Source organism: Micropterus dolomieu, linkage group LG12 (assembly GCF_021292245.1).
Source record: "Micropterus dolomieu isolate WLL.071019.BEF.003 ecotype Adirondacks linkage group LG12, ASM2129224v1, whole genome shotgun sequence".
NCBI lineage: Eukaryota > Metazoa > Chordata > Actinopteri > Centrarchiformes > Centrarchidae > Micropterus > Micropterus dolomieu.
In genome coordinates, this window is record NC_060161.1 from 21893767 (window position 1) to 21907320 (window position 13554).

The following is a 13554-nucleotide window of genomic DNA, read 5'->3' on the forward strand; positions in this document are numbered from 1 at the left end:
TAGGTTAATTCTTGGTTTGTGGATTTGTTATGTCCAGGAGTATATCATCTGCATATAGGCTGTATGGCCTGTGACGTTAGTTCGACTACTCCGTAGATTGCTTATGTGCCTAATAACAAACTAATTGAGGCCAGACGGTGCAGAGGAAATTACACGTGTTTTTTTAAAGAGTGTGTTAATGATAAATAAGGTGTTTTATTCATTGAAGTTTTAAACTTGTTTCACTGCAACTCTCCTTTTCTTTGTTTTTTTTGCCTGCCAAATCATTTCTACTTATTTTATTTGTATCATAAAATAAAGGAATATACTTTAAAAATTGGAAAACTGTGATGTACTTTTTTATTCTGATGTGGTTTTCAGAATAAAATTCAGGGGTATACATAAAATATTGTGACTTATTAGCTAGCCTTGAAGGAGAACACCCTAACCTAGGTCTGTTCACAATGTTCAAGACAGAAATACTTGGTGAATAGGCCTACCCTCGCTGGGCTAGTGAAAATTCTCTAGCTGACAAGCTAACCGCTAATTTGCTAGATGGCCGGACTAGCGCTAGTCAGTCACAAGAGCTCCTTGAGATTCTTTCTGAAAATAAAGAAATAAAGCTCTCCGTCATTTAGCGATACTTGTTAGAGCCGTAGCTTAGCTTGGTCACTACCTACACAATAAGTTAATAGGCAATATACAATAATAAAATACAGTAACAATAGTATTTTGAGATTATCTTCCAAACATTATAGTAAATGTTTAAAATGTCAAAAAGCAAATGGACCTTCTTGGAGATTCTGTGATGCTGCAGAACATCAAATGCTTGTTTGACAGTGCTTCCTCCCTCTCTTGTTTCAACATAAACAAGTGCGATAGCTGTGGGACTTCCGTGTATAAACCTCGCCATCGCAGCAGTTAGAGCCTCGGCGGGTGGCGTCCAGGGCCCCGGGGCCTCAGCTAATGAACACCTCAGGGCATTTTCTTTGCTTGAGCCAGGAAGAAACACAGAGCACCTTGGAAACTTCCACAGCAGCAGTGACTCAAGAAAATCCTGATCGGCTGACTGACTTGGGCTCCTCGCGGCAGGAGAGGCTGTTAGTGTGTCTGTCTCCGTGTCTCTGTCAGTGCAGGAGGTGGAGCAGAGCCCCAACGATACCGAAAATAGCCCTTTCTTTGGATATTTATCTATTCATTTCACCCACCCCCTTCCATCTCCGTCCCTCTTGCTCTTCGCTCGCCGCTGTAATTGCTTGCTATGGCTCTCTCAATTATAGTGTGCTCTTTTCAAAGCTAGAAACTTGGTTCTCCCTGTAGTTGGACTTTGTTCAGGCATGGTTTTTACAAGAGCTCTAGTTTTAATTTTACTGATTTACAGAGAAATGCATGTGTTTTGAACATTATTTGGTCAAGTAGCTTTTGCAAATTATTATTATTATTGTTTTTACTTGCAAAATATTTTCTCTAAACTCCCTCACGTATGTTTAGTTTAAAACATCACAGCAATACTACATAGGGCCTACAGCATGAGGCCCTATGTAGTGTGTGAATACATTCACAGTTTAGCTGAAGGTTGGATTGGAAGGTGTGTCTCTCTCTCAAGGGGGCTGTTGTGGTTTTATTTTCACTTCTCCCCCACAATGGGCAAAATAAGCTGAGATATACAGCGAGCGGCTCTTCAGTCAGCAGGGAAAATCACAAGCTGGAGAACAAACAAGCTTGTTCTTCTGCACCGACTCCTTCCAAAAGAGCAAAACCGCAATGAAAACATGTCTGATTTAACAAGTAGCCTAACTGTATCTACAGTATTTACAGTCGTACCACTTAACACTGAAGGAAACAAATCTTGTCAAAGATGATTTGAGGAATCAAATCACACAATCACACTGGTTTCTGCTCCAAAAACTGCTCAAATAACAGTTTCCAGAATTAGATTTTGTCTTTAAGAAATTCTGAATGTCGGTGTTGAGAAATAAGTCACACCTGCACCAAAGAGAGAGAGTGTGTGTGTGTGTGTGTGTGTGTGTGTGTGTGTGTGTGATTGTCTGGAGAAATGAGAAAAGAACATTTCCATCTATCTGTGGAGCATGATGGCAACAGGATCTGCTGTGGAGTTCCTGCTTAATCAAACCAGTGACTCATCTTTTCATCAATGCACCCTTAAACAACAGAGCCAAGCTCGGCTTGTGCGTCACCAGATTACTTTGATCCTTTCAATCACTTCAAGGATACGCAGAAAAGTAGATTATGTGTAGACTGATTGATAGATAACAGCTGGGGATTTTTTTTGGCACAAATAGAAAATGTATGAAGTTGCAAAATAAGTTTCGGGATAAGCATCAAACTCAACATGCGCCATGAATAAACAACTATACTTTGGTCCCTGTAAACCACAGTTCCATGAGTCCCTATTTTAAGCAAAACATGAGCTTAAAATGAAAGTTTTGCATATTGTTTGTTCATGAATATATATCTACATGATCACGTCACTGCTGTCAGGTGTAAATCCTCGATCTCCAAAAAGGGAACTTAAACCCATGTTTGAGCAGGTTTTGTAAGGATTTGAAAACATTTGAAATGAAAAGCTATATCTTAGGTCACCGTAAGCTCCACATCAATACTGGTCTGCAACATCTTCAAAGTAAAATTCCCTTGTAGTAAAACATCAGCCTAAATACAGATTTTGCATAATGGTTTGTTGCATGACAGTGCATTATAGGCTTTATCTGAAGGGGTTTTAAAGTTTTATGAGTCAATAACGGTAAAAATAAAATGTACCAACCAATGGAGAAGTATTTAAAGGATAAGGCTCTATACTTTTCTACTATCAACATCGCATGAAACGACCAAAACCAAACTTGTGTCTGCCTGTCAACACAGTTTCTGCCTGTGCTTGTTTATTAGCATAAACAAGCACAGGTGCTCTCATGAGCCTCTAAAGACCGACACCATGGCCTTTTGGTTAAATACCTGGATTGGATCAAAGAATCCAGACTAGAAGCTTACTTATTATAAGACTGGATGTTTTTGGCCTTTTAGCATTGCGTTGTGTGTGTACAAAAAATTCTAAAAGCACATAAACAGTGTGCACCAAATGTGTATTGGTCCGCCGCTGAAAATTGTCCCCAACTAATGGACTGTTGACTCCTCTTTGAGTAACGTTTGCTACAACTTACATTGCCCAGCTGTTACAGGAAATGTTGATCATTTGTCACCGTTCAGTTGACTATGTTGTTTTCCATCATAAATGTTACCTCTCGGTATCCTTCACCGTTTCTCTCTACTGTTGTTGTCATCACAGTGACTCAGTGAATAAATTTGCCTCAACATAACGGCACAAAAGTAGTTTTGCAACAAGGGAATTTGCACCGTAACCTGCTGTGCGCTGTAGATGGAGTGTTTGCAAGCAAACAAAGAGCACTTGTGTGTCAGATTCCTTCATGTTTTTATTAGGTCCATTAGGCAACTGGCTGTAGAGTCCCCGAGGTGTGCACGCTCAGTTAACATGTTTGTTTTTCTCAAGGCTTTGTTGTAGTTAATGATGTCACTCTTAATTGTGGCACACTCGCACTTCCTTGTCTCAGAGGAGCGGGTAGGACTTATAAGAGGAAATATCCCCCTAAAACAGGATTATTGTACAGATTCTGGGTTGTTAACTTACGTGTAAATCTGTACATAAACACAAATCTGAAGCTAGAAACACAATAAGCGGCATAAAGACAAACTGGGATTTTCTCTGAATTTATTTCCTGGTTTCCGTCTAACACAACACAGGCTGGATTTCAGGGTCAGCTGCATGCTAGCCTTTCAGTGTTTGTTGATTTGACCTCTTACTGTCCTGAAAACCCGTTAACCCATCAACACTAAATGGTCTCTCTCACCTTTAAATGTCTGAAAAAGAGCCCCAAAACAGCCCCTCCCCCCCTGTTTTGGAACTCACCCAACATCCCTGGATGTGTTTCTGGTAATGTTTCACTCTGGTTAAACATTAAATTCCTTACCTGGAAACTGAATTTAATTATTTTCTTAAAGTGAAACTTCAGCTGTCTAGTGGTGACTAGCACAGATTAACAGCAGCACAAGTACAGGTGATTCATAAAGTCAGCAACCTAACTTAATAGGGTTGGACAGAAATTTCAAACGTAAACATTTAAAAAATAATAATAATAAAAAGGAAAAAATAGGCACCATACTGGAAGCTGGAGGTCATCCCAGACCAAGTGTGGCTGTAGCGGCAAAACCACTGAGTGTACTGAACTGAGCAAGAGCGAGTTTTATTTCTCATGAGTTCAGCTTTTCATTTGTGAAAGAATTAATGTCCTATTTGTACCTTCAGAAGAGTCATATTGCTCTTTAGCAATGTGTAAGCCGTTTTTCAGTCATGGCTGCCCTCCCACTGTCCACTGGAATCACACTATTTTAGTTAAAGAAAGGTGGGCAGTGAGCCATTTCAGAAGGTCACTGCGTTTACGGCCATGATGTAGTTCAAAGGTGTTAAACATTGACTACACTTCCTTGCTCTGGTCCGAAATGTTTCCCTAAAGAAATGTTTCTTTCCCCCCCCCCAGAGTTCACAGCTCCATGCTCTGGGCCGATAGCCAGGGACAAAGATAAGAAGCACTTAGCCTGGCATCGGCATGGGAACTCTGTCGCCTGGAGGCCTGAATAATTCAGTGCCTGAGATAAATTTACTGCTTATGAAGCCATGCAAAAGAGACTGAACAGAGCTGTATTATCTATACCGTTTTTATGTGCATACCTAATTCCCTCATGGGATTTTGAGTTGCCGTCCCTCACCTGCATCTTTCAGACAGGTTTAACGCTCCAAAACCATCCTTGTATATGTGTGTATCTTTATAAACAGGCAGGTTTGCTTTTAGCCTACAGCCATGGGGCAGAGGGTGGGTGATGTCACCTTGTGTGCCGTCACCTTGTGTGCCATCAGGGTTTCTTTTCCACTGCATGTAAATCTTCCCCGTCAACACTTTGAAAGTCAATCCTCCCCCGGGCGCTGTCAAGTGACACCAGTGGCAGCCATGTGTCACTCAGGAGCCTTGTTTAATCACGTCCCCGCCGTTGTTCAGCGCGGTTAGGCATCGTGTTAATTATTTAGCAAAGTAATAAGGTAAATTAGCAGCCTTTTTTTTTTTTTATCTCTTCTGTGGTGTCTTTAAGATCAGAAACTCATGCATCCTTTATCAAAACCGGGTATGTTTGAGTGAGTGAACCCGATAACGCTCAGAAGGTCAAGAGGAGACAAAGAGCCAAGGATGGTTAATCCTGTCCTGCGCATAGGCTCAAAAACACTTGTCCATCACCATCTCATCTCCATTATCTGGAAATAACATGGTAGAGAGAGCTCTGAGGTTGGCGGACTGCGTACTCGAGATGAATAAGACAAATTTTCTTTTCATTATGGCACAAAACGGGGAGAGAAGGAGCGAGGAGGGAACAGGGAGGAAAGAAGGAAATGACAGAATAGATTGAAAATTCACTCAGGTGATGGAGGAGAAGGGGAGCTGGCTTTCATCACTGTACTCATGTCTCAACTTGTATACAGAGTAAGATTAAAGGACAACAATGAAGTGAATTATTTACAGCTGGATATGTATTAGTCATCTTTATTTGCTATATTTATTTATTTCATTACAATACAACAATAAAAACCCAGCGAATGGTTCCAACATATGAATAACAAAAGGTATGTTTTAATAAAAAAAAAAAATTGGCACAATGAAATGACATTGACAAATCAACAAACACATGTTTAAAAGAACACGTTTTGATCACAAAGATCTGGGATCATTTGTATGATCATGTCTTAAGCTCGCAGGGGTCTTTAAAGGGCTACACCGGGGATTTCGTTTTGTACTTTTATAACGTTGCAGGTCGGCATAAGAGATTATTTTTAAAAGAGTGATATATTGACCTTTAGTCTCTAGTATGGGCCCAGCAAAAAATAAACAAACACTGGATACTACATTTCCCATAATGCAATGAATGCATTGTTTCATGAGACACTCTCTGCCTGGTAAAACACCTGCGTCTTTCAAACTCTGTAACTCCAAGTTGTAAGAAAGGCTTTCTGTTTTAAATGTGTAGTCTCTGGGACAATATGGCTTGGTGGAGACCAAAGCAGAGCTAACAGAAGAGTGAACGTCGGACTTCATCAGGCAGACGGAAACACGACTCCACGTGACCGCTGGTGAATGTCTGCTCGATGTGTGAAGAGGCAACTGTTTGCCAACATGGTCGCCAAAACAACATTTTAATAATATGTCATGTTGTGTTTACAGCCACACAGACGGACAAAAGAAAAACAATTAATGCAGGTTTAAAGATTTAGTAATGCCTGTCTGACACGTGGGGTAATTATAAAAAGGTAAATTTGGCTTGGCACAGACCGACGTGTCACAGGATGCAGGTTCACGGTTTCAGGTTATGGTCACTTTAAGAGAAAACAGCCTGTATCTGAAAATTAGAGCTAATTTGTTGTTTGGCCCCGAATGCTGCTTTTATCAGTTTGAAAAGCAGACACGTTGACCTGTTACGATCATCCTGACGACGAGGCACACGCCGACATCATGTTCCCGCCGGCACAGGATACGTTTAGTGCTGACCTGCCGATGGTCCGGTCTACTTGCTGGCTCCGTGTCACACTGGCTGTACCTGTTTCTGGGTTGTAGCTTTATCGATTAACTGGGTGACAACATGTAAAAACTCTTCTATACGTCATATATGTACATACACCGTGGAACACATCCGCGAGTCAGGCTTTCTTGACGTTAAGCAGCTCCCCTCCTTTAACGCTCCTTGAGCAAGGCACTGTCATAAATCTATTTTAAAAGGACACGGAGTGTATCACAAGCACACACACCTTACCCCTCTTCTGCTTGTAAAATAACTGACTAGTGTGACTCTAAATGTTGCTCTCGCCTCCTGCGTCCTCATCATCAGCAGCACTTTTATCTCCCTGCGGAGCAGGAATGTGGAGGGATGACGCCCCAGGTTGAGTCTCTTGCTTGCTTCGCTCCTCCACTGCTGATGGTTTAATGTTCTTGTTTGGGTTTTAAAAAAGATGTCCAGATGTCGTTTTCCTCCTCTCTTTGGAGATCTGTACAACGAGGGAATACATGTTGTTAAAACAGAGAAATATGAAGCACACATGTAGCCGATGAAAACGTGACGCTTTACCTGGATTTCTAGCGTTTCTCTTTGTCCAAGTTGTCCATCTGGATTTAATATAGAAACAGGAATAATTAATCAACAAATTCAAGTGTTCTGTTTATTTGATTTTGGGCAGAAGGCAGAGTCAATATGAGAAAGCTGAAAGTCAATATGCGAGCTAACGGTAAGAAATTAAACAAACACGGATGTTAAATGTTGTTCTAAAGCCGGAAATGGATTCTCTGTGCTTGTATAATCTACGAAACACGAGTGGAAAGTTTCTCCATTCTCCACCCTAAAACAAACTGGGATGTGATATTAATTCAGTCAAGGCAGGCGACTCTAAACAAACTCTAATCTCTCATGTTACCCAGCTTGAATTTCAGAACCTACTCGGGACGTTTTAGGATGCGAAGGAAACTCTAACAGACTCAGGGAAACATACACAAACATCCTTTTTATGTTTATGTCCTCACCACGTGAGACATACACAGCTTCTGCTGCAGGGTTGCTGGTTTTGTGTACAGATGTAGAATTTACGAACAGACTAAGCTGAACATTAAATGCGTTTATCAAGCAAAAAAAAAAAAAAAAAAAGCCTCTGATGACCTCGATCTGCATAGAATCTGAGAAGAAATCAAAAACAAATTTTCTGTGCTGTTCAATAGCAGCATCAACAGGAAGACTTTCTCTCTGAGTAAACTGAAAATTGTAGGGTTTTGCAGTGTTGGTTGGACAAACTAAGCCATTTAAAGACTTCACCTTTAGAATATTTTAATCAGGCAATTTTCACTGTTTTCTGACATTTTAACCAAAACGATTAAAAGCTTAATCAAGAAATTAACCGGCAGATTAATATTTAATGAAAATATAACACAATTAGTGTGTCTATCAGAACAGTGGTAATGTTGTGTGCTATCAATCATCAAAACCATAACATTCTCTAGTTTTTGTGATATTTAACAACTTGTCGACCATGAACACACACACACACACACACACAAATCATTGTGCATTCATGTGCAACACATTGTTTGTATAGACCGGGTGTCTGCGAGGAGGAGCCTGATGAGAGACAGCGAGAAAGAGGGACACGGATGAAGAAGTCTCCAGGATACCGACCTGCTGGGACTCAGACGTCGTCCGGCTCTTGGGCTCCGCGGGAGATGTAGGAACACTCCCATTGGAGTCTGGTATTAGCAGGGTCCGCCTCTCCCTGGGAGGTTTTTCACACTTCGTCACCCGGAACCTGAGAGGAGACAAAAAAATATTGTTTTTTTTTTTTTTTTAAAAACACACAACCCAAAAGGTTTAGAGTTTTATTGCAGCCAAATGAAGAACGAGGTCTCGAACACTGCAGAGTTGGCTCATTAAAACAAACTCCTACGCTTATATAAAGGGCCGCTGGCTGAAATAACAAATACACACAGTATAGTGTTTACTGTTGAACTCTTCTAACAGAGTTTTTAAAGGGTGTGAACGATGTTTCTAGGTCAAAACAGAACTAGAACTTCTCTGATAATCTGTTTCACTTGTTAAATAGTATATTTATATCATAAGCAGTATAAATAAATCACAGAAAATGGTCCTTTAATGAATGACCACAGTAGGGATCAGTTATTCTCATTTGTGCCTCAGCTGGCGGCTGCTTCTGCCCCAGTAGGACTCTCGCTCACCCTAACTACTTTCTCTCTCACACACACACACACACTTTAATTAAATCAGCAAATTAATATTCGTATCCAGGTCATGCTGACCCTCTGCGTATGCGGCCATTCATCTGCGTGTGCAAATGAAAAACAACCTCTCTGCATCCCAATCAGGTTGCAGCAGGACATTAAGACTGAGGAGAGGGCTGGCCGCGTGACGGAGACGAGGCTGCACACTTTCCTATGTTCACTAGTGGACTGAGAAATGTTCTCTTTACCTTAAACATCTTGGACACAATTTTGTAATGGTGGCATACTGCCAGGGTTAGTTCCCGATGTGGAACTGGAGAGAAAGGAAAAGCGTCCAGGTCCATCTTTTGTACAAAGAAAATTCCCACAAGAATGTTTGTCTAAAGTTGTACTCCATTAGATTTTCATAAAATCTAATTTTTGTACATTAAAACACTATTAATGGTCGGCGTTTCTTCAGCAATAGCCACTCAGCGTGTTTACATTCAGTAATTATCTCTCAGTTTCTATATAGAAACTGTCATTGTTAGTGGTGGAGTCCGCCATTCACCTGCTGGATTCAAACTGCCTTCACATGCATGAGGGATTAACAGGAAATGATGCATGTATGTAATCCAGCAGTTTTATCTCATTGACAACAGCCTCCCTGTTTATAATTCGCTCTCATTTCACCGTGTCAGCACTGTTAACTGAACATCCAGGAGTTCCACAGGCGAAACACACTTTTATTGTGAAGCAGTCACAGTCTAGACAGAAAGAGGTACATACTGAACGGCTGAATAAAGACAAAGGTCTAACTTTAAAAGTCCAAAAAGCTCAAACAGCGCACTGGGTCACGTTCTTGACCTCCAAGCTGCCAACAAATATAAACATTAAAACTTTTGTCATGGACATGGACACGCTACACATCATTCGATCGATTAGATTCTCCACAATTCAATCGTTCTGTTAATTTTATGGAAACAGTGCAGATTTACCGCTACGGTAAACAAGAGAGACCAAATTTTTTATACATGTAATATTCATACTGGTTGAAATAAACAATTTGATAGAAGCCCATTTCCCATCCCTGTTGAGCAAGAGTTTTGTGCAGAAGGAACTAAAGGCCTGTTCCGTATTGATGCCTGTCCCAAATATAGTCAGGGGGAGTTCAGTGATTCAAGAAAATAAAAGCCCGGGCTATTCCTCCAAGTTTTACGGTACATTTTCATTGTTTGTTGCTTTGTGATTAACAGCATTTTGTCTTTCTTCTCCTATTTACTGTATACATTTGTCGCGAGCTGCTGCATGCAATTTCCCTCACAAGGACAAATGGTTTGCTGTATATTAAAGAAAACAGGTAGGATGGCATTCTGTGTGCAACAAGATATTCCACGCAGTATCCTGAAAAACAGCAGACTCTGCTAGATATCACAAATGTCTCTGTAGCTGTCTCCTGCTTGGTGTGCTTTTAACAGGGATCACTGCCCCGGAGACGTGGCTCCACAACACAGTCTGAACCCTGCGGCATCTATTTTTCCAGGCTTCACCCTGATCGTCCACAACAACCTTTGTCTGTTTGTGACGAATACCTAAGAGTTAATGTTTGATGAATGTTGTGTGTGCACTAATATCTAATAGGCCTCTGGGAGAAACTGTTTTGATTCACCTCAGCTAAAAAAAGCATCTTGTGTGGTATGATTCTGAGAAGTTTTAGTGGTAGAAAACTCAGTGTAAAGCAGCAATAAACTCCTTCTTGTTGCTGCTTACTTGCCTTACACACACACACACACACACACACACACACGTACGTACCTGCCCACAGCCAGGACCGTGACCTCTCCGAGGTTGCTGCGGCGCTGCTCTGCCTTACGTGCCGACGGCCTCCTTATTAGCGGCCATTTCTTCTGGCTGCAGCGGGTGCAGTTGTTCTTGTGGCCGCTGAGGCCGCCGATGGTGTGCAGGTGGTTGCAGGTGTGCTTGGCGGCTGCTGGGGGTGCACCCGGTGATATGGGAGGAGGCGTGTCGGGCGAGGTGGGGGTGAGTGGAGGACTAAAAGGCAAGAAATTAATGATCAAGATGGAGGATTTGTTTAATTTTACATTAATGTTAAACCCTCTTGCTTCAGAAATGACAATTATTAATATATTATACAGTACAATTAGACATTAATTACAATGTTAGTGTGTAATCAAGATAGCTGCTGATGACTGAGGCCTATTATTACTGGCAGAGCACTAGCAAAATAATGTAAATCAATCTCTGAACATTAATTAGACAACAAGGGAAATATTTTATAGGTTAGCATGCAACATGAAAATATTAAATACAATAAAAAGATTCCTTAAGATCAGCTGTCTGCAGCGCTTCCTTTGTCACCGCCGCAGACATGACACATTCATGTTTCATACTTCAACGGGGCAAAAACCAACAACAACCAATTACTGACGAGCTCTCTGAGAACGATCACTCCAAGTGTTTAATAATGGGGGCAGTTTTCTGTGCGAGCAGCAGGTGAGGTGCTGAACTACACAGGACACAACAAGCCTGTATTAAAAAAATTATATTATTAAATGGGAGAAAAAAGCATTTTTTTGTATTTATTCATTATTTATCTTAGAAGTGTGTTACAAAAGGGACTAACAATCTGTTTGCTCTCTCTTCTTCTTCTTTAAGACGAACTGTGTGTGTATGTTTTAGGACCCTGGAGAGCAGCTCTTCACATTGTGCAGATGGAATAAACTGTTTTACTACTCGCTCACATAAACACAATATACAGTATATCTCTGCCTGTGCTTGTGCCAAGGGACAGACAGCATAATCATTCAACAATTGATCTGTGCTCAGCACACTGTTGGATGAAAGTATCCTTGTATGTCGTAGCACTACAGCCGACTTTATACTTTTGACACACAAGGAAACAACAACAAAGGTGTGTGTTGTTTAAACTAGTAGGGAAGCCGACAACAAAACCTTATTTTTAAATATTGACTAATGTCCCCACCCCATCCTAATATTGATTCTGGTTACATACACGTGTAACAGGCTTTCCCTATAGAGTTGTATTGATGATTCTTGGCATGACGTGTCTCCTCTTAAAAATGTTTCTGGTTACGTTCAGCCCTGCAAAGTTCTATCCAGATAGCAGGGACCTTTTTTTGACTGAATTTGGTTCCTCAGGGTCAAGTTCCTGAGGTTCTCTAAAGTTCTTGGTTGCCTGGGAAAGTTCCTGTCTTGGAAATGCCGTGTACTGGGCCTTGGCCATGTAGTGTAAAACCAGTGGGTCCCAGCTTGGGGGGGTCGGGACCCCACTGGAGGTCGTAAGTTAAATCGGAGGGTTTGCTTTTTTTTCTTGTGGATTGCTGTATCATTTAAGATGTTTTTAAAAAAAATAGTAATTAGTTTTAGATGAACTGGTGTACTGTGAAGTGGTGCACATAAGCAACCAGTGAGAGGGGGAGCACCAGGAGACATTCGGTGTAAACAATGTATGCAAGTGAGATGCAAGGTTTGTTTTATAAGAAATGCACCAAAACAACATGAATTACGCTCATGTACAGCGTGAAGATTTCCAGTGAGCAGAGGTATGACCCATGAGTTAGACCCAGAGAAGGGGGAAAAGGTGGGAGATCGGCTGATGTGAACATCACTTTTTGTGGAAACCCCAAAAGGGAACTGAGGGATGGTGGAGAGGCGGAGGCTGGAGCACTGAGGCGAGGGGATGTTAAGTACCAAATCTGGAGAGGCAGATAGCGAGCCCTGGCCTCACTACAGTCACTCTCCTTCTTGCAGTCTCTCTCCATCCCGCTCTCCTTTTTCCTCCCTCCCTCTCTTTTGCCTTGCCATTCTGTGTGTCTGCCTCCTCCCCTTAAGGGTCCCATAATTTACCCCCACCGATACCCCGCTTTCCCCCTATTCCACCATCTCTAAGTGATCCACTGGCAGACTGCCCAACCTGGCACAGACAGAGACAGAGAGAGAGAGAGACAGAGAGAGAGAGACAGAGAGAGAGAGAGACAGAGAGAGAGAGACAGAGAGAGAGAGACAGAGAGAGAGAGACAGAGAGAGAGAGACAGAGAGAGAGAGACAGAGAGAGAGAGAGAGACAGAGAAAAAAATACAGAGAGCAGTTTCAACAAAATGAACAAGAAAGTGAAGGGAGACGGGAGAGAAAACAAGGCTGGAAAAAGAGATTTGCAGAGAGAACTGGAGAAGCGAGACACATGAAAGTGACGCCGGGAAAATGTGTGCAATTGCAGATATCAGCTGATTTTTACAGGACACCCAATGTGACTGAACATTATACCTCAAAACCCAATCCTTGGCAGAGGCAACGCTCCTAACATTCATCCACACCGTTTCTTTCCTAACAAAAGAGAACATCTCTCCTCTCTCTTATCTCTCTCCTTTCCTCCCAGAACAATATGTCGGGGGACAAGAAAGATGACAGGAGGAGAGAGAGGGGAAAACACACCCCGCTAACTCGATTTACTCTCACTCCTCTTCTGTCGCGGGCATCTCCTCCTCCAATCTGTCTATCTGCCAAACTCCCTCTCCCCCTTATCTCTGCGGCAGAGCAAAGCGAAGACGTCTAATCTCAGCCTGTACCGCCAGCTCCTGTTCTTATGATGCAGGGTCGTTTCAAAGTGGCAAGCAGGGCGCCTTAGATTTGAGATGTGAATGTCTAAATGTGAATGACCCGTTGAAATCAATTTCAGGGCCTATAGATTCTAGGGCTGAGACTAGTT

At 41.8% G+C, this 13554-nt stretch overlaps 1 protein-coding gene across 1 annotated transcript in view; it reads right to left on the reverse strand.

Annotated features, from left to right (window-relative positions):
• Window positions 1-5587: 5587 nt before the first annotated feature.
• Window positions 5588-13554, reverse strand: part of rell1 (RELT like 1) — a 28418-nt gene continuing 20451 nt past the window's right edge. The window contains exons 5-8 of the mRNA XM_046065432.1: window positions 10623-10859; window positions 8272-8398; window positions 7177-7214; window positions 5588-7096 (exon numbers count right to left, since the gene is read on the reverse strand). Of these exons, the coding sequence (XP_045921388.1) occupies window positions 7185-7214; window positions 8272-8398; window positions 10623-10859 (394 nt within the window). The 3' untranslated portion in view covers window positions 5588-7096; window positions 7177-7184. The remainder of the gene's footprint in view (window positions 7097-7176; window positions 7215-8271; window positions 8399-10622; window positions 10860-13554) is intronic.